Source organism: Hemitrygon akajei, chromosome 26 (assembly GCF_048418815.1).
Source record: "Hemitrygon akajei chromosome 26, sHemAka1.3, whole genome shotgun sequence".
Classification (NCBI taxonomy): domain Eukaryota; kingdom Metazoa; phylum Chordata; class Chondrichthyes; order Myliobatiformes; family Dasyatidae; genus Hemitrygon; species Hemitrygon akajei.
Genome location: NC_133149.1, coordinates 21,233,440 through 21,260,789, shown reverse-complemented (window position 1 = coordinate 21,260,789; position 27,350 = coordinate 21,233,440). Strand labels below are relative to the sequence as shown.

Below are 27,350 nucleotides of genomic sequence, written 5' to 3'. Positions count from 1 at the left end.
GCAATGCATAGAACGGCGTGTGTGTGATGTTTTTATAGCCTTTCTAAAACCTGTCCTGCCGCGCAGCATCTGCCCTGCCTAAGCATGCCCAGGTATACCTGGACAAAGTCGCAAACTTTTCAGCTTACATTGTGGGCAGTGTTTTAATTGACTTGAATTATGAACTGAAGTGGTGTGCAATAGAGAAATTTAATGGGGATTTTCATGAACAACAGCCCAAAGTCCATAAGATATACCCAAAAGTATTCAGGAAGCAAAATCTTTGTTGTCCAGTGTAACTTGCTTTCAATATTTGTGGTGGTATATTTGCAGAAGATTTAAAGACCATCCCAAAAGTGGCTCTTAACTGCTAATACTGGCACTACTTAGTTTACATGAGAGATACGCCTGAAATTTGATGGAGGTGCTTAAAATCAACAAGGTCACAATGTTAGCTAGTCAATCTACATGACCTGCTCTAAGGAGTTAAAACTTCAGATGTTTTAGCATTGTTATCAAATGATTTCTTGTTACTGAAGTTCCATGGTTTAAAAATTACATCTAATCTGTGAGTTGAAAAGCCACACCAGCTATAGCAAGGTCTATAATATGCACACTTAACACTGGCACAGGGTGTGGATTGTGTTAGATACAGGTGTTTTAAATCCAAGGTTCTTTTAGAAGCCAGAACGAGTCCTAAAACTTGTTGTTTCACCATCCTTTTATTAAGAGTTGATAGAACAAAGACAGGAACAGAACAGTGACAAGGTATCACTGCTTCTTCAAGAGAGAAACTAAAAGATAACACCTAGCATAAAACAGTTACTGTTATACCCAAAAATGAGAATTTCCATTCAAATCTGTAGATAAGGATAAACCAATTAGAAATAACTTAGTCAATACTGCAGTAAAAATTAACCAATGAGAAAATACTCATTCACTTAATGAAAGAACAAAGAAGTTTTCAGAATTATGCCTTGTATACCCATGTGAGACATAATAAACTGTTCTGAATATAAAGGCAACTTAAAATACAAGCAGATAATCAATTTTTAAACTGCAAAGGAAATGATTATTAAATTAAACTGTCAAATCCAGCAATTGCTATGAGTAAAAAATATTGGAAGTGCATCAAGTAATATTCACAACTGATGAGTAGCCTGCTTTAACAGACAGTATTGAGATGAATACTTTGATGAGATTGAGTAAGTTCTATATTAGGAACAAATAACTATTTCTGTCTAAAGCAACTATTTGCAATTAAATACTGCTTGAGACACAGGAAACATTACCATATAGACAGATTTGTGCAGTGGAGATAAGTCCCTGAAATTTGTCAACAAATCTCTCACCTAAAGTTTTAACACATTTTCTAATTTTGGTTCAAGGTTAAAGTATTTGACATAATTTTTTAAAGAAAAGTAATCTGTGCTGCATTAATATGATTGTGTTTCAGGATGCTGGTGCTGGCTTGTTAGCTGCAGCTATGATTGCTGTAGTTCCTGGTTACATCTCTCGGTCAGTAGCTGGCTCCTATGATAATGAAGGTAAAGAGCAAATTCCAAGTGTTCATTGTGTTGGATAAATTGGTTTAATTAATCTTATATCTGCAGCAATTGCTACAGTGCAAAGAAGTAATCTAAACCTTAATGCTAATGAACTACAAATACCTCTAGTGTTAAAGCATACCTCCAAATTCACAAAGCAAATTGTTAAGATGGTGTATTATCCCTATTTCCACCCCACCCTGATGTCTCTGTCTTTACCCTTGTCTCTGCTCATCTCCTGCTGAAGCCCTCAGTTATATCTTTGTTACTTTGTTTAAAGGAGCTTGGGAAAAATGAGATTAGGTCAGATGGGAATCTTGGTTGACAAGACTAGATGGGCTGATGGACCAGTTTCTGTACTATTTGGTTCCCCTCAAAATATAACTATTGTAAATATTCCCTCACCGGTTTTCTTTGATCTATTGCTTGCATTTTGTGCTATTCACCCATTATCACTAGGTTGCTTCAGTTTTAAGATTATTGTTCTCATTCTCAAATTATAATTACCTCGATTGGAAGGACAGATGAACAGGTACTTGGATCAGCATCTTATCCAAAGGCCAACAGTTGCCGTCTATGCCAGATCAAGTAGAATTTTGCCTAGGTATAGAATATTTTAAGGTTTCAAGGTTCCTGTCCTGGTTATACCACCTCCATCCCCCACCAGGAAGGCCACAAAGCTCTCCGTTTCTTCCAGGACACCAGACCCAACCAGTTCCCCTCCACCTAGCGGAATGACCTCACTCTTAATATTCTCTTTTGGCTCCTCCCACTTCCTTCAAACTAAAGGTGTAGCCAATGGCACTCGCATGGGTCCCAACTGTGCCTGCCTTTTTGTCAGCTACGTGGAACAATCTATGTTCCAAGCCTACACTGGTGTCTGTCCCCCACTTCTCCTACATTACATTGATGACTGTGTTGGTGCTGCTTCCTGTGTTGGAGCTTGTCAACTTTATCAGCTTTGCCTCCAACTTCCACCCTGCCCTCAAATTTACCTAGTCCATTTTCGACACCTCCCTCCCCTTTTTCAATCTTTGTCTCTATTTCTGGAGACGGCTTATCTACTGATGTCTATTATAAACCCACAGACTCTCACAGCTACCTGGACTATACCTCTTCCCACCTGGTTACTTGTAAAAACGCCGCTGCCTCCTCTCAATTCCTCCATCTCCGCCGCAGCTGCTCTCAGGATGAGGCTTTTCATTCCATAATGAAGGAGATGTTTTCTCTTTCAAAAAAAAGGGCTTCCCTTCTCCATTATCAATACTGCCCTGAACTGCATCTCTTCCATTTGCTCTTGTCCCATCCTCCCGCCACCCTACCAGGGATAGGGTCCCTCTTGTCCTCACCTACCACCCCACCAACCTCCATGTCCAGCATATGATTCTCCAGAACTTACGCCATCTCCAACTGGATCCCACCATCAAGCACATCTTTCCCTATCCCCCACTTTCTGCTTTCTGCAGGGATCACTCCCTATATGACTCCCTTGTCCATTTGTCCCTCCCCACTGATCTCCCTCCTGGCACTTATCCTTGCAAGCAGAACAACTGCTACAGCTGCCCCTACACCACCTCCCTCACCACCATTCGGGGGCCCCAAACAGTTCAGGTGAGGCGAAACTTCACCTGAGTGTCTGTTGCAGTCGTATACTCTGTCCAGTGCTCCTGGTGTGGCCTCGGGTGAGACCCGACATAGATTGGGAAACTGCCTTGCCGAGCGCCTACCAGGTCTGCCAGAACAAGCGGGATTTCCCAGTGGCCACCTATTTTAGTTCCACATCCCATTCCCATTTCGCTATGTCAATCCATGTCCTCCGCTACTGCCACGATGAGGCCACACTTGGGTTGGAGGAGCAACACCTTATATTCTGTCTGGGTAGCCAGGTGGCATGAACATCGATTTCTGAAACTTCTGGTAATTGCCCCTCCATCCTCTCTTTCACCATTCCCCTTTCCCCCTCTCACTTATCTCCTTGCCAACTCATCGCTGCTCTCTGGTGCTCCTCCCCCTTTTTCTTTCTGCTGAAGTCTTCTATCCTTTCCTATTAGATTCCCCCTTCTCCAGCCCTGTATCCCTTTCACCAGTCAACTTCCCAACTCTTTACTTTATCCCTCCCCCTCCCGGTTTCACCTATCACCTTGTGTTTCTCTCTCCCCTCCCCCACCTTATAAATCTACTCCATCTTTTTTTTTCTCCAGTCCTGCTGAAGGGTCTGGGCCCAAAATGTCGACTGCTTACTTTTTTCCATAGATGCTGCCTGGTCTGCTGAGTTCCTCCAGCATTTTGTGTGTGTCACTTTGCAATTCCAGCATCTGCAGATTTTCTCTTGTTTTTTGATAATCAAGTTCTGTTTCCTGGATCTTTGGTGTGGTCTTGAGTTATTATGTTAAATGAAGAATGCCAATGAAAATGGATGTGATTTGTTTAAGTTGCCGATTAAATTAGTTTACTGCCTTTTAGTAATGTGATGCTTTTCTGTACAGGGATTGCTATCTTCTGCATGTTGCTCACATACTACACTTGGATTAAGGCTGTGAAAACTGGCTCCATCTACTGGTCTGCGATTTGTGCAATTGCCTACTTCTACATGGTAAGCACTTGGTTGAACTCCAAGACAGACAGAAAGAGTTAATTCTGTCCCAAAACTTGTGCAGATACTGTTTTTTTTAATATAAATGTTATTGAATGTTGCAGCAGGACCTGTGTAATCACTATTTCAAATATCAGTCTATTTGTTGATACTTTTTAATCTCATAATATACTATCTCATTCATTCATACCTTTGGTCACAACTTTGTTAAATCACTACCAGGAAATGGCTGAAGCGGCTTTGTTATTTTGTTTACTGTTCAGAGAGGGAAGGATGGATTCCATCCCAATGTATTGCTCTCCCAGATGAATAAATAGGTCAGAGTCATAAAGCACTACAGCACAGAAATAGGTCAATCTAGTCCATGCCAACCTGATATTCTGCTTAGTCCTATCTAGCTGCAGCTGGACCATATTCCTCCAAACCCTTCGTATTCATGTAAAAATTATAATTGAACTCACATCTACCACTTCTGGTAGCTTGTTCCGCACTCGCACCATCCTCTGAGCTTTCCCCTAAAGGTCCCCTTAAATATTTCACCACTTAACCTAAACCTATGCTCTTGTCTCAGCTAATCTGAGGGGAAAATGCCTGTGTATTTACCCAGTCTGTAACCCCCCCCCCCAAAAATGTTGACTGCCTGTACAAGATTTCCCTCATTTTCCTGTGCTCTAGTCCTAACCAATTCAACCTTTCTCTGCAACTCAGTTCCTCAAATCCTGACAACATCCTTGTCAATTTTCTGTGCACTTTTTCAAACTTATTGATATCTTTCCTTTAGTTAGGTGACCTAAACTCCACACAGTTCTAAATGTGGCCTCGCCAGCATCTTTTACAACTTCAACATAACATCACAACTCCTGTACTCAGTGCCATGATTTATGAAGGCCCATGTGCTGAAAGCTCTCTTTACAACCCTATCTACCTGTGATGCTACTTTTACAGAATTATGGACCTGCATTAAGACCATAAGACAGTAAGACAAAGGAGCAGAATTGGGCCATTTGGTCAATCAAGTCTGCTGTACCATTTTATCATGCCTGATTTATTTTCCCCATCAACCCTCTTCTCCCCAAAACCTTTGCCACCCTTTGTAATCCAAAGCCTATCAACCTCAGCTTTTAATATACCCTATCATTTATCCTCCACAGCCATCTGTGGCAATGAATTCCACAGATTCATCACTGTCTAGCTGAAGAAATCCTTCCTCATCACTGTTCTAGATGGCCATCCTTGTAGTCTGAGGTTGTGCCTTCTGGTCCTAGACTCCCCCACTATAGGAAACAACAGCCTTAGTACGTCCACTCTATGCCTTTCAATAGTTGGTAGATTTCAATGTGATCTCCCTTCATTTTTCTAAAATCCAGTGAGTAGCTGATTACCCTAGCACACCTAGAGGTGTGTTACCCTAAGCACGGCTAACGCACACTGAACAGGCACTTCAGTATATCCAATGGATGAGCACAATTACTAAACTGTCCATGAACCAACACAAGCAGTCAGGCACTGCTTAATTGTGTGATATTCCCAGTTAAAATATATTTCTTGTTTTAAATTCTGGTAACTTGGTTAAGTGTAATGAGTAGAGTTATAATCATATTTATCACAAAGATTAACAGGCTAGAAATGAACTTGCACCCATTTTTGTTACATTAATCCCAAATCAGTTTCCTGCGCGTGCACACACACCCATGTAAAATTCAAGATGACGTAACACAAGCATGTTTCCCAGATCTCTTCATTTTGTGGGACACCTCAGATTGTGTAAGTCTTGTTTGTCCTCCCAAAGTGTAACACCTCACACTTGTGTGCATTAAATTCCATCTCCCATTTTTCAGCCCATTTTCCCAGCTGATCCAGTTGATATCTTCCACACTGTCCGCTACACCCCCAATCCTGGTGTCAAAACACTTTGATGATTGACATGATAAATCATACTACTTCATGGGTTTCTCAATGATATGGAGTTCTGCTTTAGTTTTTAGAAGTAAAAGACAGCATAATGCATTTATTTTTAGTTTAATTACTAATAATGTAAGTACAAGCTACTATTGAAAGAATGACAACTGACTTCTCTGTGGCAGTTGTAGATATATGGGGTGTATGTTTACAATTTACAGAAATCGTGCAAAGGTGTGATTTCTTCCTGCACAACTTTAGCTATGACAATCATTGATGCTTTTCAAGATAAGCATTTTCACCAGTTCAAACATTAATTTTACAAAGACCAAAATTTTGATTCTAAGTCATTTTAATGTATTCATATAAATAGGTGACAAAATTCTGAACACAGCTACTGCAAAAAAAACTGAAGCAATTTTATTTGCTGTTCATTGTTTGCATTTTCTTTATCAATCATGTATTGGAAAGCAAATTGCGGATGACTGTCTAATTTCAAACTTTTCTGAAATAATTTCTTTATTAATATTGATTGATACTTTGTGCCTGGAGATCCAGTGTATTCCAGCAACCATTTTAAACAAATAAGCCGGCAGGACATTCTGTGGATACTATCAGATATATAACTAGAATTCTATGTTGGAAATCTCCAAAGTGTATGGTGTCAATCACATAGAAATTGTATGCCTACAAAAGTCAATTTATTTTAGTATCTGATACTCACAGCCTTGGATCAGAATGTCCTTGATGGGCTAAATGGCCTAATTATGCTCCTATATCTTAAAACACTAGGTAACCCCTCGTTAATCTTCGATTAAATTTAGCTTGACAGTAACTATCTCACATGGAGGGACTTTTAGTTGTCAGATTTTCTTCACTTTGGTGTATTTACTATATGTATTGTTTGGCGAGCTATTAGTCACACTAGGTTTATTTTCTTCCCAAAATAACACAGTGCTTAAAAAGATTTCAAAAGGGAGTTGATTGAATATTTATGAATTTTATTGGTTCCACAGAAAGGGTGAGGAAGTCACTGGTCTGATGGCTCATATTGCTGCCACCTGTATTCTATGATTGAAGCCTGAGATGGTTGTTGTCTTTGCTGTCATACACCTGGCAGGTTGGAGAGCTTCCTTGCACGTATAGAAAAGGTTATGAAAATCAGCTGTGTCACTTTGTGATTGATGTAAAAGAACACTTCATTCACAATCTTGGTGCAGAAGCACACAGTTATTGAAGGTTCCCCGCTGCCCTACCCTTTACAACCTTCTGTACTCTCATGTCATGAAAAAAAAATTGAGCCTGTAATCTCACTTATCACATTACCAGCATCTGAATCTGACTATTGCTCACTGTGTGTCAGATAATCTAGCTGATGAAACTTTGAAGGGTACTTCATGGACATATGTAATGAGATTGGAAATGGTAATAACACAGGCCCTGATACAATATCCAATATCATATTTAACAAAGGCATTTAAGAGCCGTACAGTGACCTAGCTACTAGAGTTTCTGCTTTGCAGTTCCAGTGATTCAGTTTCTAAACTGATTTATTTGTGTGGAACCTGTATAATTCCTTATGACCAAATGGGTGTGTCCTAGACTCTTTCTGTATCCCAAAGACATGCTGGTTAGTTGGTTAATTGATAATTACCCTTCGTGCAAGTGGATTGTAGGAGAACCAGGTGAAGTTGGTGGCTGTGTGAAAGAGAAATAAGTGGGGGAATGGGATTGCACCAGTGCAAATGTGTACATGTGCAAATCTGTCTATGCCATTAAAATTAGTATTAGAAATGTGGAGATTCTGAGAATATATTGGGCTGCTTTGGAGCTATGATGTATTACAAAAAGCGTTTATGTTTTGATATTTTATTGAGTCTTGAATTAGTCATTCATAGATCAACTAATGATCAAGGTAATGAGATAACCATATTGCACAAGTGTCATTCAGTTCAACTATTTTGATCTGTAACTTGAAACAGATGCATGGTTTTTGGTGGACAAACAGAAGTTAATTTACTGCCTGTAGTTAATGTTCTAGAAGTGTTCATGCCTATTTGTTTTTGGTTATGCTGAAATTTTAACCTTGGCATGTTTTTTTTTATATCTCTCAGGTTTCTTCTTGGGGTGGTTATGTATTCCTGATTAATCTGATCCCACTTCATGTACTTATCCTTATGTTGACTGGACGATTTTCTCACCGGATCTATGTTGCATACTGTACAGTATACAGCCTAGGGACTATCCTCTCCATGCAGATTTCTTTTGTGGGATTCCAGGTTTGTAAAGTTAATTCCTTTATTTAAAGATATAGAAAGTTCCACAAAATTTGAACAAGCTATAACTTAGCAGTCAGGATAGTGTGACCCAATGGATGTACAGAGAGGCTCCCTGTTGGTGGGGTTTGCATTCCTAGAAAACAGCCGGTATCAATTTTCTGTAACACAAAGTTGCATCATTTGCTCATGCCTTAAGAAATGCAAGCTATAAAAGAATTTTGTACTAGCTTTTTATTTCAATATCAGTTCTGTGAGAACAAATTTTATTTAGTATCTCAAAATTTGGGTTAGTTATTTCTGAATTTTGTACGGGCAAATTTCCATAACTAGAAAACTATAACATAAGGTTTGCCTGTACTGCTAATTTGGACCAATAAGCTAGATCATTTTGGTAGAGAAATAACAAATGAATTTCCTATCAGTGTCTATTACTCTCTATAGTTAATGTTGTAAAAGTGGCCATACCTACCTGGTTTTGACTATGTTATAATTTTAACCTTAGCATGTTTGATATCTCTCAGGTTTCTTCTTGTTCATTGAGGTGTAGGAACAGAAGTAGACTCCTCAGCTTGCTTCAGTCTTTGATTAGTTACTTACTGATCTTGCATTTACTTGGCTTTGATCCAAATATATTGATGTTCTTCCAAACATAAATTTATTGGTCTCCAAACTTGTCTTTTTTTTCTTGATTTTCAGAATCTATAACATGCAAAAGCAAATTCAGGATATCCACTAAGCTCTGTGTGTGGGGCAAAATATCTCCTGATTTCATTTCTAGATTATCTAGATCTAATTTTAAGACTAGGGTATCTTGTTCTAAATTATTTCTTTGCAAATACCCATTTCAGGGTGTATGCACTTAATTGCAGGCTAAATTTTCAATTCAAATAAGCATCTTGCGCAGTGACTCCTCACTCTTTAAATCATTGTCACAGCGGTTATAAGATGTTCTCTCTCTCTCTTCTAATAATTAACAGGCTCTGGGTACATTTACTCTAAATATGTTACAGTTTCAGCTTTAACTTCTGTTGTCTCTGAAATTGCACTCACCAGAAGACAGATCACTGCCATTCACCAGTAAACTCCATGGTACGATATTGGGTACAGTTTGTGTGTTGGATACGACAAGGCCATGTACAGTATTGCTGTGAGAATCTGATAAAGGAAAGCTTTATTAGTCTGCTTTCTTGTCCCTCCACGCAGCCCGTCCAATCTTCGGAACATATGGCAGCCTTGGGTGTCTTTGGTCTGTGCCAAATTCATGCCTTTGTTGACTATCTACGCAGCAAGTTGAATCCACAGCAGTTTGAGATCCTTTTCAAGAGTGTCATCTCTCTGGTGGGATTGGTTGTTTTGTCTGCAGGGACCGTACTGATGCTTACAGGTGCAGTATTACTGTGTATATTGCTTCTTATCTCCTTCCTTTGTTCTCTCTTTACATCCACCAACTCACTGGCAGAAATCTCAGGCAGAAGGCTATACTCAGTGGCCACTTCATTAGGTACAGGAGTGGAACAAGTTGGGGTCTTCTACTGCTGTAGCCTATCTACTTCAGGATTTGACGTGTGTTCAGAGAGGCCCTTCTGCACACCACTGTTGTAACAAGTGATTATTTGAATTACAGTCACCTCCCTGTCAACTTGAACCAGTTTAGCCATTCTCCTCTGACCTCTCTCATTAACAAAGCGCTTTCGTCCACAGAGCTGCTGATCACTGGGTATTTTTTTGTTGTTTGTTTTTTTGCACCATTCTCTCTAAACTCTATAGAGACTGGTGTGCAAGAAAATCCCAGTTACTGAGATACTCAAACCACCCCATCCAACACCAACAATCGTTCCGTGGACAAAGTCACTTAGATCACTTTACTCCTCCATTCTGATGTTTGGTCTGAACAACAACTGAACCTCTTGACCAAGTCTTCATGCTTTTATGCATTGAGCTGCTGCTGCATGATTAGCTGATGAGATATTTACATGAATGAGCAGGTGTACAAGCTTGCCTAATAAAGTGACCATTGAGCGTATATGGCGGTTTAGAGCATAAAACAGTACAGTATAGGAACCAGCCCTTTGGTCCATAATGTGCCGAACTAATTTTAAATAGTAATCAAATGCAAACTAATCTCTTCTGCCTGCAAAGTGTCCATATCTTTCAAATTCCTGCACATTAATGTGCCCATCTAAGAGCGTCTTGAAAGCGTCTATCATATTTGCCATCACCGCCATCCCAGGCAGCGCATTTCAGACACCCACTGTCGTCTGTTTTTTTTTAAAATAAAACATGCTCCACATATTTCCTTTGAGCCCCTCTCACCTCAAATGCATGCCCTCTGGTATTAGACATTGCAATCTTGGGGAAAAAGATACTGGGTGTCTACTCTGTGTCTCATAATTTTATGAACCTCTATCAGATCTCCCCCCGCCTCTGCCATTCCGAGAAAGCAATTCAAATGTGTCCAACCTCTCCATGTCGCACATGTCCTCCAATCCTGGTAAAACCTCTTCTGCATCTTCGACATCCTTCCTGTAATAGGGTGACCAGAATTGAATACTGCACTCCAGGTGCAGCCTAACTAGAGTTATACAAACTGCAACATGACCGCCTGCAATTCCTCAAATAATAAAGGCAAGCATTCAATATGCTTTCTTCACCAGCCTATCAAACTGTGCAGCCACTTTCAGGGAGCTAGGCAACTGGGCTACCTAGGTTCTCTCTTCAGAATCTCATCCCTTTTGTTACCTGTATCGTTGATACCACAACTTCCGGCTGCTCACCCTCCGCCTTTAGACTGCTGTGAACCCAATCCAAGGCATCCCTGACACTGACACCTGGGAGGCAACATATCATGCGGGTGTCTCTTTCATGTCCACAGAATCTCCTGTCTGCTCCTTTAACTATGGAATCCCCCTATCACCACTGCACTCCTCTTCTTCCCCACCCCCCGCCTCCCTTCTGACCCACTTGCTGTGGCTTCCCTCGGGTAGGTCAACCCCACAGCAGTATCCCAAAGTGGTATACTCATTATTGAGGGGAATGGCCCCAGGGGTACTCTGCAATGTTTGTCCATTCCCTTCCCCGCCCCTCTCCTGACAGTCACCCACTACCTGCCTCCTGCAACTTAGGGGTGACTACCTCCCTGTACCTCCTATCTGTCACCTTGTATGAGACGAAGGCCATCCAGCTGTAGCTCCGGTTCCCGAATATGGTTTGTAATGAGCTGCAGCTAGATGCACCTCATGCAGATGTAGTTATCAGGGAGACTGGAGCTCTCCCAGAGCTCCCACATCTCAGACAAAAATACACCCCACTGACCCTGGATTCGTTCTCACTGCACTTGCTATGCACTAAAAACTAAGATAGAAACTTGCCTAGAGCCCCCTCACCTTAAATGCATGCCTTCTGACATTAGGCATTTCGACTCTGGGAGAAAAAAATACCAGCTGTTTACCTATGCCTCTCATATTAAACTTCATCAGGTCTTGATGATGATCATTGGGTAATCTTTGCCTTTGCTACAGAAAGCCATTTGGCTGAAGCAGACCGTCTTGTTTCATGCTGTTCATTTATGGAAATTCATTGCGTGCTGATAGAAGGTTCAGAAAATTTGTAACACTTTGGACTGGGTGTTGGGTCTGGCCCACCTATTGTGTGCCCATTCTCACCTGGCCTGAGTAAAGAGAGCTGAGCCGCTCCCCGAATGGAATTTAGTGTGGAGGCCAGACTTTAATAGTCTCTGTCTAAAGCCTTTATAAAGCCCCTGGCCGTCCCATCCAATTTGGAGGGGATGCTCTTTTTAAATGCTGTCAGTGACCCTCCTTCCATACCACGCTCGGGCATTGTGTTTCAGTTGCTCACTGCTTTCTATGTGAAAAGTGTCTCCTTCAGATCCCTTCTAGATCTATGTCCTCTCATTTTATCAAACTCTGATAGGATAGACTGCTGGAAACTTTTCCCAATATCCTCCAATTTTATATAGCTCAATCATGCTCCCTCTTGACCTTCTCTGCTTCTGGGGAAGCCATGCCTATTGTTTTACCTTATGATAGACAGGCTCCCTCCTAGCTAACCCTATCACCTGTATGTACACATCTGATTAGTACTTGAGATTCAATCGCTCACAGTTGGCATATCCAGTCAACTCCAACCAGTTGTATTTGCTCCTTCATTTCTTACTTTACCTTTGCTATGCCTACATCAAAACAGATTGCTTTATGATTATCAATTAGCATTTATAAATCTTGCGGTCAGTGATCATGTCTGACAGCTCCTGTTGGTTATTTATTTGTTCCACAATTTCCTCTTTCTTTACTTGTGGGTTTTGGAAGACACAAGACAAGGCACAGGAATGGAATTAGGCCATTTAGCTCGTCGAGTCTTCTCTACCTTTCCATCATAGCTGATTTATCATCCCTCAAACCCCTTGTCCTGCCTTCTTCAGTTAAGATTGGATCAGCCATGATCTTGTTGAATGGCGGAGCAGGCTTGAGGGGCCGATTGGCCTACTCCTGCTCCTATCTCTTATGTTCTTATGTTCATGTACACCAACTCTATTAAATCACTATTGACACACAAGCATGTTTCCCAATAAGTAAACATGTTTCAGTGAGTGTCCGGCAATATCAATAAATTCAATAGAAACACAATTATGACCGTGAAATTCCAAACCACAATAATGTATGAACATAAAAACAATTCAATAAAGCAATATTCAAGTTGTAACCTTTGTCACCTTTACTAATCAAGAACCAATCAACCTCCACTTTAAATATACACAATGCCTTAGCCTTCATAACCGTCTGTAGCAATGAATTCCATAGATTCGCCACCCTCTGGCTAAAGAAATTCCTCATCTCTTCTGAAGGGACATCCTTCTATTCAACTTATGATACAAAGAATAAATGTTTTGAGATTGCTAAAAACCTAAAACACATCTTGTAACAATAAACTACTTGTTTTCTCACTATAACTAGGAAAATTGGTTTCGTTGCAGGCAAGATTTCCCCGTGGACTGGCCGTTTCTACTCTTTACTAGATCCTTCCTATGCAAAGAACAACATTCCCATTATTGCCTCTGTCTCTGAACATCAGCCCACCACCTGGTCTTCATATTATTTTGACCTGCAACTCCTTGTCTTCATGTTTCCAGGTATGCGTGTTTACAAAGTTACATCAAAAAATCTGCATATTTCTTTTGGGTGATTATGTAAAGCGGTTATGTAAAGTTCCATCCTGAAAGCTTCCTTGGGCTAGTTTTCTCTTTCTGATGATAGCTATTGGTTACTTACCCTTTTCTCACTTTGCCTTTTTTTAAAAATATCAACTTGCTGTTGTAATTCTGAGATGGTAAATTAAGTAAACTGAAGTTTGGAGGGCAGTATAACACACTGGCCTATCCACACCTTTTTTTTTATATAATGAAATTGGCTATTTATCAGAAAAACTTGTGCAAACAAATTGCACACCATGTAGGGTAAAGAGCCATTTGCAAAAAAGTGCTAGATCCTTTTTCGTTTGCAGTTGTTCAAAATAAGCTCCTTTTCTTTAAACGGGCTGATTACCATTGGGCGGCTGTGCTAATAATTTATATATTTCTACTAACTTATTTTCAGGTCTCTAAGATTAAGCTGAGTATAAGATTTAGAGTTTTAATTTACTTGTATACTGATTTCAGCTGTATAACACTATGTCTTTGCTAATGTTAGTATGTTAATATAGGATTACTTACAGCTGTTAGATTTACATAATTTGGCCTGAATGTATTAAACCCATTTTCAACTATAATGATCAGACTGACTGTCCTTAAAATGCTTGTGCTCTGTAAGGGGCATCTTTTTTCTTTCTCCATTATTCCAAAATGCTGCCCATTGTGCCTTAGAGTTTTGCATGGTACTTTATGTTTTATTCATTTGAGAAATGAATGAGTAGAAGAATAGAATGCATTAGTTACTCTTAATTACTCTTTAGGGGCCATCTTCCTGAATCACTGTATTTGGTGTAGTGAACATACTCCCAGAGTGCTATTAGATTTTGTTTATTGGCAGATCTGTGATGAGGTAACATTGCTATCTTGGGGACAGTGGTGTTTCTTTCAGCCTTCTATCCTTGGCTTACGGGTGCTAAAGATGCTTTATAGTTATTTTTATACTTTTTATGGAACTTTAAAAACTTGCTAGACTACTTTTATGCTCTTTCTAGTCAGAAATGCCTGTAGGCAAGACATGGAAATTAAAATGGTTTTCATTGAGTTTTGTTGTAATTTTGCATCATTCAGTTTTTTGGTTGGCAATTTCTCATTACTTTTTCTGAAATCTTGCTATATGTAAATTTGGCCGCCATTTTTCCATACATACCACTTCACCAGAACTCCCCCTAAGATTGTCTATTGTTTCTGCATTCTTATTAACTGGACTCTTTATACCTTCATTATTATTTTTGACTTGATTTTAGCTACTGACTTTGCTATCACAAAGGCTGCCTACTTCATCCTCTGTAACATGGCATTCTCTGTGACTCTGCTCATCTCCACCTTGAATCTTATTTCTGCACTTCCTTACTCCTATATTCTTCTTGCCACTAAAGAAATCCTTGATCCATGGCAATATATGCCCAATCCCATTTGCTGTAGTATTAACCTTGCCGCCTTCTGAAAGACCGTATAGGCCTTACACATATTTCCTTGGTACAAGCTTGTCCTGTTTTGTTTCTCTGTGTAAGTTATGAAGTGGGGTCTTCAGCAAATTTGGTTGACTTGTGTTTGACTTAAGGCATTTTTGTGCTTTCCACCTGCAGTTGGTTTGTACTATTGTTTCAACAACCTGTCAGATGCTAGGATTTTCATCATCATGTATGGAGTCACTAGTATGTACTTCTCAGCTGTGATGGTAAGAATCACTCCAACCTTTTGAATATTAGTATCATTGCCACATGAACCACTGCCATTGGGTTTTAATAACACCTCATGTAGAATGCTTGAAGTGAGCTATGGTAACTGAATCCAACTTACTGTGCATTCCTGCATCAATCAGTTGAAGTGTCTTCCTTTGTTCACTGATTTATTTTAATACCTGCAAAACACCCACATGCAGTTCCAGTATGACTTAAAATCACAACTTATGCTTGATATAATAATGACTGCATAACTGAAAGTGACGGGTATCACCGATTGTGATATTACACCTTGCAGATGAACGTTCTCTTGAACAATATATTTTTAACCCAGCAGGGGTAAGACCCCTGTCCTCGGGTTAGTGTATAGTCAAAGCACAACATCCCTTTTGAATCAACCAAACATTCAGTGCAGTCCTTCCAAAAGTCACTTGTACTCAGCATGGCCTGCTTATTTTTAAAAACACAAGTCTGAGTTGTTTAGTAGGAGAGGGACATTTTATTACTTTTTTTTACCATATTCTCCCTTTCAAGACATGCATAAAAAGCATTGAACTCATCAGGGAGTTGAGCATCATTGCCATTTAGGCTTTGCTTAACAAGATTTGTTCTATAAAGATCGATAGACTAAAATAGTCCACAACTTTCAAAGATACTTATTTTGCAATGTAAGAGATTTCCTGTCCCTTTTCATTCATGTGAGAAATAAACGAGCCATCTGTTTGCAACTGTATTCATTCTCTGATGTCTGTATCATTACACTTGAGTTTACTTAACTAATAAGATGACATGTCCTAGACCTGTTGACTATAAGCTAAATACTTTGTCTGTGTTTTCTAAAAATAGTCTTTGCACCAGCAGCATGTGAGAAAATCTGTCATATTTGATCTGGCCAATTTAATTTCAACTTCCCTAATGTGGTTAACCCAATGTCTCCTCAGTTCAGAGGCAGCTAGGGTTGAACAGGAAATGCCACATCCCATGAACGGGTCTGTGTGAAATTCAATTGCTTGTGTACATCCTGGGGTCCATCAGAGGTACCGCTTTGTGTTTGAGGCATGAATGGATAGGGCGATGTCTCTGATATTGGCAATGATCTCCATGTGGCCGAATCCAAACCACTCTGGTTCTGATGAAAAGATAGGAAGCATATTGAACAAAAGCCGCTCTCCCTTTCTGTCAGTTGTTCCCTCTTGTTTCTTAGATTTGCATCAGTTGTAGAAGTAAACGGGCATTGTGCAGAGTTTACATGATGTTACGTATCCATGGAACATTTTTTTTTGCAGCAGTCCAAATTAATAACCCACAATACTTGTGCATTTAAGTGAATGGCCGTCAGATCTTGTACATCCCAACCACTGATTCATCGTCTTTGCCTGCAGTCTGCCCTGATTTTAGTGGAATGGTGCTTGCGATGACCATCTTCAGCCCGTCTTTTGTTGTTAATTTGCTCATTTATATTACACAGGTTCGGCTTATGTTGGTTCTGGCCCCGGTGATGTGTATTCTATCGGGAATTGGTGTCTCTCAAGTCCTGTCAACTTACATTAAGAATTTGGATATCAGCCGTCCAGATAAGAAACTGAAGAAGCAGCAGGATTCTACTTATCCAATCAAGAATGAGGTATGATTTCCCCTGGGTCGCTCGGCTTCATGTTCTATTTGTTCGTTGCATTAAATGCTAAAGTGCTAAATTGTTCCAATAGTCCAGTAGATGAAGTACCAAGTTCAAAAGAGCTTTGGGGGGGTGGTTGGGGTGATGCACACTCCTATTTATATCAGTGGTGCTAATGCTGGGAGCTTGGTTGCTCAGAGTGAACATCACCATGTCTGGGTCCAAACACAATGCCATGGCTGAGAAAACTCACAGGAAGAATGAAGAAATTTGGCATGTTCCCTTTCACCCTCACCAATTTTATCAGTGCACCATAGAAAGCATCCCATCTGGGTGCGTCAGAGCTTGTTATGGCAACTACTCTGCCCATGACTGAGAAACTAGAGTTATGGACACATCTCAGCACATTACTGAAACCAGCCTCCCCTCCATGGACTTTGTCTCACAGCTTTGGGAAAGCAGCCAGCATAATCAAAGACCCCACCCACCATGGACAATCTCTCTTCTCCTCACTGTGACCCTGGACGTTGTACTGTGTTTGATAATATGAGTGCATTAAATATATAACCAAATCCAATCATTCTGTGAAATGCTCTCAGCCACAACCGATGCCTTGATAAACACACCATAACTCCAAAGTATACTTGCAGTTTTTTCTAGTCATCTGCAGATAAGTGACCAAATAATTTCTCTTGATATTGCCTCCTGTTCTTTGTTGAAAAATAAACTTCTCGATTTAAGGGGAGCCAATGCAAGAAGGCTGTGAAGGTTCTTTTACAGACAACAGTCGGCCCTCCGTATCCGCGGGTTCAACCAACCACGGATCGAAAATACTGTACAAGTATCCCCGCTATCTGAAAGTAGAGCGTTCCTATGAAACCTTTCGTAAGCCGAACCCAAAAAAAACCTACCAAATCATACCAAATAACACATAAACCTAAAATAACACTAACATATAGTAAAAGCAGGAACGATATGCCAATAGTAACATCGGCAGCTTTCAAAATTCTTTCCCTCTGCATGTAAATAGTACAAATGGTGGACGCAGGCAAGTTTAACGCACGTACAATGTCTTTATTTCGTTCACCACGATCGAAACGCTTAATTACGTACAGTTTTACACTAAGCGTAACACCCTTACGAGCTCTCGTAGGCTTTTCTGATACCTTAGGACACATCTTGCTAACGGATATACAAAATAAATTGAGATAAAGCACTCTCGCTGCTCGGGGTGTGTGCTGCCTCTATAACGGCTCGCTGCAAAACAAAGGCTGGACGCTATTTTCACTTTTCGTAACACCTTTACGAGCTCTCGTAGGCTTTTCTGATACCTTTAGGACACATCTTGCTAACAGATACACAAAATAAATTGAGATAAAGCACTCTCGCTGCTCGGGGTGCTTGCTGCCTCTATAATGGCTCACTGCTAAACAAACACTGAATGCTAATTCCACTTTTCGTAACACCCTTACAAGCTCTCTTAGGCTTTTATATAAAGGACTTGAGCATCCACAAATTTTGGTATCTGTGGGGGGGGTCCCGGAACCAATCCCCTGCGGATACGGAGGACCGACTGTATATTATTTTTAATTCAGATATTAAGGGAATGAGAGATTAGGTGTGAGTTCAGAGGAGCAGGCATGAGGGATCAAATGGTTCGCAGCCAATTTGATAAAGGAACATGATAGTAAGCAACAGTGTTTCTAAGTTCAGGGGAGAAAGTCAGTCCCAGTTTTTTGGAAAGTGTGTGAGAATTGGTAAATGACTAGCGTAAGTTCCACCCATGGTAGAGCAACATGGAAACAGAAATAGAAAATGTTGAAAACATTGCATGTAAGGAAGCACCTGATGTTTCAGGTCAAACACCCTTATCTGGATGTTTATGCCTTTCTGTGAGGAGTGTTATGAGGAGAACTATGAGTTAGTTCTGGTCACCTCATTATAAGAAGGATGTGGAAGCTATGGAGAGGGTGCAGAGGAGATTTGCCAGAAGGTTGCCTGGTTTGGAAAACAAGTCATATGAAGCAAGGTTAGCAGAGCTGGGACTTTTCTCTTTGAAGCGTAGAAGAATGAGGGGGGACTTGATAGAGGTCTACAAGATTATGAGAGGCATAGATAGGGTGGATAATCAGTACCTGTTTCCCAGGGCACCAATAGCAAACACCAGAGGGCATATGTACAAAATTAAGGGAGGGAAGTTTAGGGGAGACATCAGGGGTAAGTTTTTTACACAGAGGGTTGTGAGTGCCTGTAATGACTTGCCAGGGATGGTGGTGGAGGCTAAAACATTAGGGGTATTTAAGAGCCTCTTGGACAGGCACATGGATGAAAGAAAAATGGAGGGTTATGGGGTAGTGTGGGTTTAATACTTTTTTTTAGGGATTATATGGGTCAGCACAACATGGAGGGCTGAAGGGCCTGTACTGTGCTGTAGTGTTCTATGGTTTTATTATCATTAGGTACATTAAGTCAGGGCTTCTAGCATTTTGAGTGTTACTTCAACATAAATTGCAGCCTTCAACAAAGGAAGAGAGCACATTGAATTATGGGGGTGAGGGTGAGGGTCTGCAATGATTGTAAGCAATTGATGTAATTGTTTTCCAGAGTACAAGGATGTTCACCATCTTTGCCTGTAATCTGCCCTGATTTAGGTTGCAAGTGGAATGGTGCTTGTGATGACCTTCTTCCTAATTACCTACACCTTCCATTCTACCTGGGTGACCAGCGAGGCGTACTCATCCCCCTCCATCGTTCTGTCTGCTCGTGGAGGTGACGGAAGCAGGATAATCTTTGATGACTTCAGGGAGGCTTACTACTGGCTGAGGCACAATACTCCAGAGGTGTGGTCACTGAGTTTGTATCACTGATACTTTCAGAACAAACAAGATGCCATGCAGCCCCATCAGACTAAGGGCTACCGTGTTATGATATCCATAGTCTCCTCTTTAAACTTGTTGTCTCCAATTTAGCTGGGGTAGAATGTGTTTTGTGTAGAATATAAACCTAATGATAATAGTGTTGTAACTAAACCCTTGATTGTTCAAATCCCACCTTTGGCAAATTTTGAAACTGAATTCAATAAATATGGGGAATTTGGTGATTGACCCTTGAAAACAGAAATGTATAATAAAAGTTGTTTCCCTTCAGTGAGGGGAAACTGTCATCCCTTCCTGGTCGCTGCTCTGCAAGTGACTTCATTGCTTCATGCTGTCAGGCCAAATGGAAATGTATTGTTAATAGAACAAGTGTTTTTTTTTAAAGGTGGGCTTGCTTTTTGATTCTGATCATAATTCTCCAATATTTACCTGATTATTACGCATTATTCCATCTCCCTGGTGCTGACATAGCGGCAGTTAGTGGTGAGAGGCTGTTTCAGAAGAAGGCTTGAATTACCAGTAGGAATAGTTTCTCTATTTAAATGTTTACATTCTTCCCGTAGGATTGTGGAGGGTATGTTGTATCACATCAGTTAGACTGGTGTTGAGCTAATGGAATGGTTGGCTTCCTGTCAGAGTTGGCTTGCTTAAATCTTCTCCTTTTCCTCAGGATGCCAAGGTGATGTCGTGGTGGGATTATGGTTATCAAATCACAGCAATGGCCAATCGAACCATCTTGGTAGACAACAATACCTGGAACAACACTCACATCTCCAGAGTTGGGCAGGTGGGTCTCTTTGTAAAATGTAAATTCAACTTAGTTTGAAGGGGACTTGTGTTTTTTTTAAGTGCTATCTGGGCTGACTTTTGAGCTAAGTGACATTTTGCCGACTTCCAATGTAGTCTCTTTAAGCAGTGCAACTCTGGACCTCCCTCTAGTGTTGAAAATAAGCAGTGCATCTCCTAGAAATCAAAGTAGATAGATGATTGATAGATAGATAGATAGATACTTTATTCATCCCCATGGGGAAATTCAACTTTTTTTTCCAATGTCCCATACACTTGTTGTAGCAAAACTAATTACATACAATACTTAACTCAGTAAAAAATATGATGTGCATCTAAATCACTATCTCAAAAAGCATTAATAATAGCTTTTAAAAAGTTCTTAAGTCCTGGCGGTTGAATTGTAAAGCCTAATGGCATTGGGGAGTATTGACCTCTTCATCCTGTCTGAGGAGCATTGCATCGATAGTAACCTGTCGCTGAAACTGCTTCTCTGTCTCTGGATGGTGCTATGTAGAGGATGTTCAGAGTTTTCCATAATTGACCGTAGCCTACTCAGCGCCCTTCGCTCAGCTACCGATGTTAAACTCTCCAGTACTTTGCCCACGACAGAGCCCACCTTCCTTACCAGCTTATTAAGACGTGAGGCGTCCCTCTTCTTAATGCTTCCTCCCCAACACGCCACCACAAAGAAGAGGGCGCTCTCCACAACTGACCTATAGAACATCTTCAGCATCTCACTACAGACATTGAATGACGCCAACCTTCTAAGGAAGTACAGTCGACTCTGTGCCTTCCTGCACAAGGCATCTGTGTTGGCAGTCCAGTCTAGCTTCTCGTCTAACTGTACTCCCAGATACTTGTAGGTCTTAACCTGCTCCACACATTCTCCATTAATGATCACTGGCTCCATATGAGGCCTAGATCTCCTAAAGTCCACCACCATCTCCTTGGTCTTGGTGATATTGAGATGCAGGTAGTTTGAGTTGCACCATATCACAAAGTCCTGTATCAGTTTCCTATACTCCTCCTCCTGTCCATTCCTGACACACCCCACTATGGCCGTGTCATCAGCGAACTTCTGCACATGGCAGGACTCCGAGTTATATTGGAAGTCTGATGTGTACAGGGTGAACAGGACCGGAGAGAGTACGGTTCCCTGCGGCGCTCCTGTGCTGCTGACCACCGTGTCAGACCTACAGTCTCCCAACCGCACATATTGAGGTCTATCTTGTCAAGTAGTCCACTATCCAATCCACCATGTGAGAGTCTACTCCCATCTCCGTTAGTTTGTGCCTTAAGATCTTGGGCTGGATGGTGTTAAAGGCACTAGAGAAGTCAAGGAATGTAATCCTCACAGCACAACTGACCCCATCTAGGTGATTCATTAATTCAAAGTTGCAGATTCATTAATTTTCTCTTCCCTTTGCTGGAATCATTAACTAGTTCTCTGATAATAGAAAGCACAGCTGAACATTTCAGTTTTCTCCATGGGTCCAAAAGGCATTTATGTGTTCCGATCAGCCCGTTCTGATGAAGTGTCTCAGCCCAAAACGTCAACTCTGTCCTTTCCATATACACTGGCTGGCCCACTGAGTTCCTCCAGCATCTTGTGTATGTTAGTCTGGATTTCCATCATCTGCAGAAGCTCTTGAGTTTATCTGTTATGCGGTTAGCTCAGTACCCTGGGGCAGAAAGCATCAGATGTGATGCGCTTGTAGGTTCTTGATCATTTAGATTCAGTCGGCAATTAAATACCATAGTAGTGCTATATAGGAACCATTTTTCAGAATAGACTTCTCACCTTCAGGTGGATCTAGATCCTAGATCCTATGGCACTATTCAGAAAAGATGATATTGGAATCACATTTATTTTCAAGCAGCATAACCTGACTAATTGCTGCTTGTGATAGATCTCTAGAAATATAATCCATGGTCCTGCCTTACAACTCACTGTTTTTTAAGTCCTGAGACTGAAAGATATAATAAGTTTATTATATAATATAATTAAATGTTTCTCGTTTAATCTGAATTTTCTGCACCTTCAAATCTCTCATATCTAGAGCTTCTTCATGTATAGAATTCATTACTCAGAGGCAAGATTATATGTCTGCTTTCTATAACGAATTTGTACTGTTCGATTAAAATCTAATTTTTCAGCCAGCAATTTCTGAATAGACTGAAGATCTAAAATGATTTTGTTGCTCTCATTCTGGTGTATTTTTATAATTGATTTTGGTTTGAAAAATTAACCATTGCTTGTAATGAAACGGAAATTCATGCCTCAACTTTTCCTTACTTTGCGGTGATATTAGCTTACAATTAAATGATTAGGTATAAGCCCCTGGGTTGCTCTTTTCTATCTTACCACCTCCTCCCTGCCCCTTGTCATCTCCAAAATGGACATAGGATTCACCAGTGGCCTCTGAACTCAACTCTTCCTGAAATAAGCTAAGCTACCCATTCCTAAGTTGCTTACCTACCATTCCTATTGAACTAGCCCAGTAGTTTTAGTAACATTATCCATATGTAAAGTCTAGCCCTTCTCTCTCCTGCCAGTGTCCATTGTTAAAGTGCTAGGTACTTTCAAATTGAGTGAAATTGTGGACCAGTAATGAGTTTTTAAATTATGTAAATCTGAGCGATGAAAACTTTAAAAGGGGAGAGACAGTGGCCTAAAATTTTCAATGACCCAGAAGGGATATTACATACTTCTGGGAATGATGTTGGGTTTGGGGGCTGGGGTGAGAAGCGGGACTGAGCCTCATGGCAGGAGAGGGGTGAAGAAGAATTGGGCACTTCATCAACCGAGAACGTTTGAATCCATCGTGTTTACAGAAGAGGAGTGACAATGAAGGAAGAGAGTGTTGGATATCATAGAGCACCTTCAGAGCCTAGAAAGTGGAAGGGTGCTATTTGCAGATCAGAGTAAGATTGCTGCTGGGGCTTTGGCAGGGGGCTTCAGGTTGAAGTGTCCTGGCTGGAGTTATTGAAAATCTGGCATAGCATTAGGAAAACATAACTTCCTGAAGGATGTGGTCCAACTTCAGCATGCTGCAAAAGGAATGTTGCATCGTGAGTGTTGTACCGTGAATCTCTGATTTTCAGATCATAGCACAGTGCAAAATGTCAAAATACTCCAAAGAATTCAATATGGAATGATAGCAGAAGGGGCCATTCAGCCCATCAAATCTATGCCAGCTTTCTACATTCCCATCGATATTGCTGCATTTATTTCTCTGTGACCTATTTCTCTCATGCCTACCAACACTTCTAAAGTAATAAAGTGATGGAGCGCACCAGCAAAGAAACAGGGCCTTTGGCCCATCTGGTCCATACAGGCTTGGTCTTCTGCCTAGTCCCATCCACCTGCACTGCGCTAAACCCCTCTCATCCATGTACCTATCCAAACCTCTCTTTAAATGTTAAAATTGAGCCTGCATCAACCACCTCTGCTTGCAGTTTGTTCCACACTCATACCATCCTCTAAATGAAGAGCCTCGCCCTCAGATTTCCCTAAATCAATTTCCTCTACTAGCCTCATCCAACCTGAGGGCTAAGAATCAAACTGCACTTGCCCCAAAAAAATCCACCATTCACCCCTTAAAAAAAAAAGATTTCCTGCCACCCTACTACAATAAGGGAGAAATTTAGCAAAGCCAGTTAACATACAAGTACACCTTTGATACAAAAGTCATTTGGAGCGTCCTGCAGGAAGGTTACAGGGAGCACATACCACCACGCAGGAGAGCACCGGAGATCAGATCAAACTTGGGTCCCTGAATCTGAGAGATAGCAGTGACTGTGCTGCTCTGATGTCCTTGCTCGGACATAACTGTCTCAGACTCCTGCCTAGGTGACTGCATGGACGATGAGAAGCAAACTTGGAGTCGATACATACCATTAACTTTGAGCATATTCATCCCTTCTAGGCAATGGCTTCTCCAGAGGAGAAGGCCTATGAGATCATGAGGGAGCTGGATGTAAGCTATGTTCTGGTCATTTTTGGAGGCCTCACGGGATATTCATCTGATGGTAAGGCGTTTTTGCTTTTCAGTATTCCATGTTGTTAACAAATATATGGATGGCCATTTCACACTTGCATTTCCTACAATTGGAACAAACAGGCATTAGCACAGCACTTCAGTTGACATGTGCACATTGCTCGAGAATCTAAATGTGGAAGTTTGCTAATTGAGGTTTCTTTTAAAATTATGGTTAACAGTCTCCACTGCAGGTTATGATGACCATTCTTTGCACAATTGTCCCATTATCTTTTTCTAATGGTCATTCTCCATTCGGCCCATGACAGACATACAAAAGAACATAAGAAATAGAAGCAGGAGTCAGCCATCTAGCCCGTTGAACCTGCTCTGCCATTTATTAAGATCTGGCTCCACCTACCTGTCTTTTCCCCACAAGGCTTCCTTATAATGGAGGGTATCTTGTCACTTAAATTTACTTGATATCTATTATGATCCACTGTACAGATATCATGAAAAGGAGCCTAAGTTTATACAGCCCTTCTTCAGGTGCAAGATATCTCATTGTGGTGCCTAACTCTTTCGTTCCAATTTTAGTATATGTGCTGCCGAAGCGAGCACTAACTAACTCTTGACCTGTGTAGGTTTCAGGGTGGGATGCACCAGCTATAAAGAGGGATTTACTGGGATTTACTCTCAATGGCCACTTTTAGTAGCTGCCTTCTCGACCTAATAAAGTAGCCACTGAGTGTACTGTCTGGTCTTCTGCTGCTGTAGCCCTTCAGGTTCAATGTGTGTCTGTTCAGAGATGCTCTTCTGCACATCACTGTTGTAACACACAGTGATTTGAGTTACTGCCGCGTTCCTGTCAGCTTGAACCAGTCTGGCCGTTCTCCTCTTGACTTCTCTCGGTAACATGGTGTTTCTGCCTACAGAACTGCCACTCACTGGATGCTTTTTTTGGTTGTTTTAGCACCATTCTCTGTAAACTCGAGAGAATGTTGTGCATGAAAGTCCCAAGAGATCAGCAGTTTCTGAGATATTCAAATCACCCATCTGGCACCAACAATCATTCCATGGTTAAAGTCACTTGGATCACAATTTCCCCCAATCTAATGTTTGGTCTGAACAACAGCTGAACCTCTTGACCGTGTCTGAATACTTTTATGCACTGAGTTGCTGCCACATGACTGGCTGATTAGATATTTGCATTCATGAGCAGCTGTACCTAATAAAGTGGCCACTGAGTATATTGTATTTGCTTGATTTCAGGAGATCCCTAAAAAATGTAAGTGTCATTGAATTACTTCAAATTGTCATCCAAAATAAAAACAGAAACTGCTGAATATTAATTGGGTGACCTGCAGCTGTGAGGCTGGTTTCATGAGAACTGATGTCAGGCATTACTCTTGCTTTTTTATATTAGATTCTGATCTGAAACTGGTTCAAAGGTTAATTTATTATCGAAGTATGTATGTAGTATACAACTCCGAGATTCGTCTTCTCCAGATAGCCGTGAAACAAGGAAAACCATGGAGTTGCTCAAGAGAAACATCAAATGCCGACCACCTCTGTCTGTCGATGGAGTAGCAGTAATTTTGTGCTGCTCTTAGTTTTCTCTCTCTCCCCCCAGTTTAATTTTTGAATTTAAAATTTTTAATTGCTGATTCTTGAAGAGGAGTAATATGTCTATGTCTACAAGAAGTGGGAAGAATCTTCATGAACCTACTGACAAAGGTAATGGAAAAGGAAAAATGCCGAAGGAAAGATCTGATGAAATGCCATCATGGGCTGAAGATATCGTTCAGACACTGAATTCAATTCAAGATCAGAATAGGGCAATTAAAGATCATCGTGAAAATAATAATGAAATGAAGTGATTTCTGGGAAAACTTAAAGATGTGGAAACTCAAGTTACGAAACATGAAGAGGAATTGAAGTTAACTAAGCAAAAATTGTCTGAAACCACAACCCGTTTGGAAAAATATCAAAATAAGATTGTAGACCTGGAAACTAGGTCTCACTGAAACAGTATACGAATTGTTGGATTGCAAGGAGGAGCTGAAAATGGAGACTTAACGGTTTACTTTGGTAAGCTCTTTCATACTCTATTTCCGACTATTTTATCACAGCCGTCTGCTACTGAAAGAGCACATAGAGCGTTCACTTCGAAATTTAAGAATTCAAGTAGGCCAAGATTTATTCTGGTTTGTTTTCATCACTTTAAAATTAAAGATCAAATAATGCGACAGGCAAGATAACAGAGTTTTCAGATTCAACGAGTCTGAGCTCTGTTTTTATGAAGATTATCCAAAAGAAGTAATGGAACAAAGATCAAGATTTGTTTTGGTAATGAAACAAGCATATGATAAGAAACTATTTCCCTCTTTGAGTTACCCGACAAGAATGAAAGTTTTTCCTCCTCATTCTTCTCCACGCATTTTCTTTGACCCAAAAGTCATGCTGGATTTTGTTCAAGCTATACCTGCCACCGTCACTGACGTTACTACCGAATGAACTATCTGAAAAGCTGTTTGATTATCTGTATATTGTTCACATTTCGAAAAGAAGATATATGAAGGTTATTTGGATATTTCATTGAGAGATTAATAAAAGAAGATAAGAAAACCTGCTCATTATTGCATCCTATTGGATTTTTTTTTGGAAAGAAGATTTACGGTTCAAGTTTGACTGTTTAAATGGCGAATTAGATATTTGACTGAAAAAAGAGGATAAAAGGATTTGTTCCTTTTACCTAATATTTGGTTTGGTGTTTCTCTTTGTTGTTTCTTAATTTACTAGCTGGTAGTTTTTTCCTACTAATAGGGTTTTTATTTATTTGTGTGTGTGTGTGTGTGTGTGTGTGTGTGTGTGTGTGTGTGTGTGTGTGTGTGTGTGTGTGTGTGTG

The 27,350-nt window shown here is 40.5% G+C and overlaps 1 protein-coding gene across 1 annotated transcript in view; it reads left to right on the top strand.

Annotated features, from left to right (window-relative positions):
- The window catches only part of stt3a (STT3 oligosaccharyltransferase complex catalytic subunit A), a 77,786-nt gene that overhangs the window by 28,700 nt on the left and 21,736 nt on the right, over positions 1 to 27,350 (top strand). The window contains exons 6-15 of the mRNA XM_073029706.1: positions 1,436 to 1,526; positions 4,013 to 4,119; positions 8,133 to 8,297; positions 9,501 to 9,681; positions 13,288 to 13,443; positions 15,087 to 15,178; positions 16,651 to 16,806; positions 19,449 to 19,637; positions 20,344 to 20,460; positions 24,392 to 24,494. Coding sequence (XP_072885807.1) covers positions 1,436 to 1,526; positions 4,013 to 4,119; positions 8,133 to 8,297; positions 9,501 to 9,681; positions 13,288 to 13,443; positions 15,087 to 15,178; positions 16,651 to 16,806; positions 19,449 to 19,637; positions 20,344 to 20,460; positions 24,392 to 24,494 — 1,357 coding nt within the window. The remainder of the gene's footprint in view (positions 1 to 1,435; positions 1,527 to 4,012; positions 4,120 to 8,132; positions 8,298 to 9,500; positions 9,682 to 13,287; positions 13,444 to 15,086; positions 15,179 to 16,650; positions 16,807 to 19,448; positions 19,638 to 20,343; positions 20,461 to 24,391; positions 24,495 to 27,350) is intronic.